The sequence below is a fragment of the Crocuta crocuta genome, unplaced genomic scaffold (assembly GCF_008692635.1).
Source record: "Crocuta crocuta isolate KB4526 unplaced genomic scaffold, BGI_CrCroc_1.0 scaffold541, whole genome shotgun sequence".
NCBI classification, from domain to species: domain Eukaryota; kingdom Metazoa; phylum Chordata; class Mammalia; order Carnivora; family Hyaenidae; genus Crocuta; species Crocuta crocuta.
This window is the reverse complement of record NW_027531901.1, coordinates 1,636,364-1,638,883: the sequence shown is the minus strand read 5'-3', so window position 1 is coordinate 1,638,883 and position 2,520 is coordinate 1,636,364. Positions and strand designations below refer to the sequence as shown.

The following is a 2,520-nucleotide window of genomic DNA, read 5'->3' as shown; positions in this document are numbered from 1 at the left end:
AGAAGAGGCAGAGGGCGAGTGGGGGGAGGGGGGCTGCCTGGTCCCGAGGGAGGCACCGAGGGCCCGGGGACCTGCCTCTGGCCGCGCTGAGGCCCCTTTAAACACGAGGGAGAGGACTCGGGCCCGGAGCTGGAACCCACGGGAGCCGTGGGCGCCTGCCCTTGGGGGTGCTCAGATGTGCCTCTTCTCTGTGCGCAGCAGCCTGCTGAGCAGACAGACCAAACCGAATCGCGCCCCCCAGCCCCCCAGGCCCCCCGTCCGTCCTGGGAGAGGAAACAGCTGCTTGTAGTGTCTTGGGATCTTTCCCTGGCTCTAGGGAGCGGGACATTACGGGTGGAATTATTCACGTCAACCCGATCTGTCTCGTCAAGGTCCTGGCACAGGAAAGCAGGCTGCCTTCCCAACTCTTGGGATCTGGAAGGAGGACCCTCCCCCTGCCACCCTCTCTGCGCCTGGGTTCCACTCAGTCGGCCCTGGGTCTTCCTCAAGGCCCCGGGGGGAGGGAGTGGAAGCCGCTCCCCACGGGCCAACAGCAGGTGCCGTCAGGGCGCCAACAGCCCTTGGCGGGCGGCACCTCAGGGGCGAGGCCGCGGGCACGGCCGCACTCACCAACGGTCTCGCAGCGCTTGTGAGCATAAATGAGGGCCATGACGGAGCACAGGGACACGTCCGGGTGGTTCCGGATGTTCTCCAGGTGGCTGATGGCGTCCTGGATGCGCTCTGCAAAGAAGGGCCCCGCGGTTGGGGGCGGGGGGCGCTCTGTGGCAGATGCAGGGGAACCCTTTTCGGGGCTGACCCAGGACTTGGCACCACCTGGCTTCAGCCAGAATCATTGGACTAACTGGTCCCAAACGTCCCCGGTGGCCCAGGTTCCCTGAAGAGGCCATGGGCACCAGGGTCCAGGCTGGAGGGCTGGGAGCTAAGAGTACTCCCAGGCTGGGATTTGGGGCTGGGGGGTCCCCTCTGAAGCGTGACCTCAGGGCACTCCCAGCTGAGCCACAGATTACGTGTCCCCCTCGGTGTCCCCCGAGGCTGGCCCCTAGCTCAGACCACCTTGTGAACAGTGGGGAGTGAGCACCTGCATGAGGCTCCTCCTCCCGCGGCTCCTGGCCACACCTACGGCTTCTTTTCCTGCGCTACCAGCTCGGCAGTTTCCGAGCCCGGGATTGGTCCAGCCACGTCTCCCCACCACGCCCACCCCATTCCACCTCATTTTCCAGACAGGGAAACCGAGGGGCAGAGAGCACGGGTGGGGAGCTCTCTGATGCCCAAAAGTCAGCTAGGTAAGGATCACACAGCCACGTGTGGACTGCCCGGGGCATCTAGCTACTGAGTGTAACTTTCCAGGGCAACATGCCTGGGGGGGACGGAGGTACCCAGGCCGAGCCAGAGTGTCTGCGCCCGGCTGGTGCCCGAGGTCAGGAGGCCACGCTGCCAAGTCCTTACCCTCTCTGAGGATCCCGTAGGTTTTAAAGAACTGCAGTACAGGGTCACTGCCGAACTTGTCCAGGCCCAGGGCCGCAGCCTGCTGCACGTGGCGGAAGTACCGCTCCCGGCTGTAGTAAACGATCCCGGCCTGCAGGGAGGCGCACACGCTTGCAGGAGTCCCTTCTCCGGCCCGTTCTGACCCGCTTTCTCCCTGGTCGCGGCCCCTCCTCCGACCCGCACAAGCAGGAGAGAGGATACTGAGACCTCGTCGTTCTGCTCCCCGCCAGCCCCAGGAGCAGCTCCACGCCGGTCCCTAGAGTCCCTAGCGAGGAGTTTGGAGGCGTGTGTGGATTATCCACAGACTATGGCTCAGCGTGAGGGAGAATTCAACTTAGGCTTTGTCTCAGGACGGGAATGAGGGGAAGGGAGGGGCGCATGGTAAGGACAGTGACCGGCTGGTTAGACTCGGGAGTCATTGTGGATTAACCGCCTGTCGGGAACTGTATCAAGAGCTCTCCATCCTATGGGTTATTCTCTCCGTACCCTTCACGGTTAAAGAAGCTACAGCCCATGGAGAGCGAGGCCTCACAAAGGTCGTGCAGCCCCAGGGGCCGAGACTCCAAAGTGAAGCCTCGCTTCCCCTAAAGGCTGCGGGCACGGGGGTTGGGAGAGACGTGCTGGGCCCAGACGCCACCGTCGGGGCAACAGGCAGCAGCTGGAATGGGTTGGAGCGGGAGAAGGGGTGTGTTCATGGTGTGTGGGGGCGGGGGCTGCTGCGGGGCCTGGGGGAGCCGGTGGCGGTCCTGGCCGAGCGCATAAAAGCAGCGGGCGAGGTCAGGACCCAGGTAGGAGCGACCCGAGGCGGATTATGGTTAAGGCCGCAGCATCGAGCAGCGGTGCCGGCCCCGGAGATGGGGCCGCGGAGGAGGCGGCGAGGGGGCAGGACGGCGAGACGACCGACGTGCGTTTTGGGTACGTTGGTCTGGGGGCACTGGAGAGGGCAGGGCCGGGTGGGGACGCCGGCCTGGGGCTCAGCGTGCAGAGGAAACAGACGCCCTCGGCAGGCACAGCGGGGCAGAGGCTGGCGGGTCC

At 65.1% G+C, this 2,520-nt stretch overlaps 2 protein-coding genes across 2 annotated transcripts in view; one reads left to right on the top strand and one right to left on the bottom strand.

The window, feature by feature from the left end:
• TTC21A (tetratricopeptide repeat domain 21A) overlaps positions 1-2,000 on the bottom strand; it is a 31,027-nt gene extending 29,027 nt beyond the window's left edge. Inside the window, exons 1-3 of the mRNA XM_077774016.1 lie at positions 1,972-2,000; positions 1,447-1,652; positions 575-720 (exon numbers count right to left, since the gene is read on the bottom strand). Coding sequence (XP_077630142.1) covers positions 575-720; positions 1,447-1,652; positions 1,972-2,000 — 381 coding nt within the window. The remainder of the gene's footprint in view (positions 1-574; positions 721-1,446; positions 1,653-1,971) is intronic.
• A 296-nt stretch (positions 2,001-2,296) lies between these two features.
• GORASP1 (golgi reassembly stacking protein 1) overlaps positions 2,297-2,520 on the top strand; it is a 9,115-nt gene continuing 8,891 nt past the window's right edge. The window contains 1 exon segment of the mRNA XM_077774015.1: positions 2,297-2,488. Within this exon segment, the coding sequence (XP_077630141.1) occupies positions 2,297-2,488 (192 nt within the window).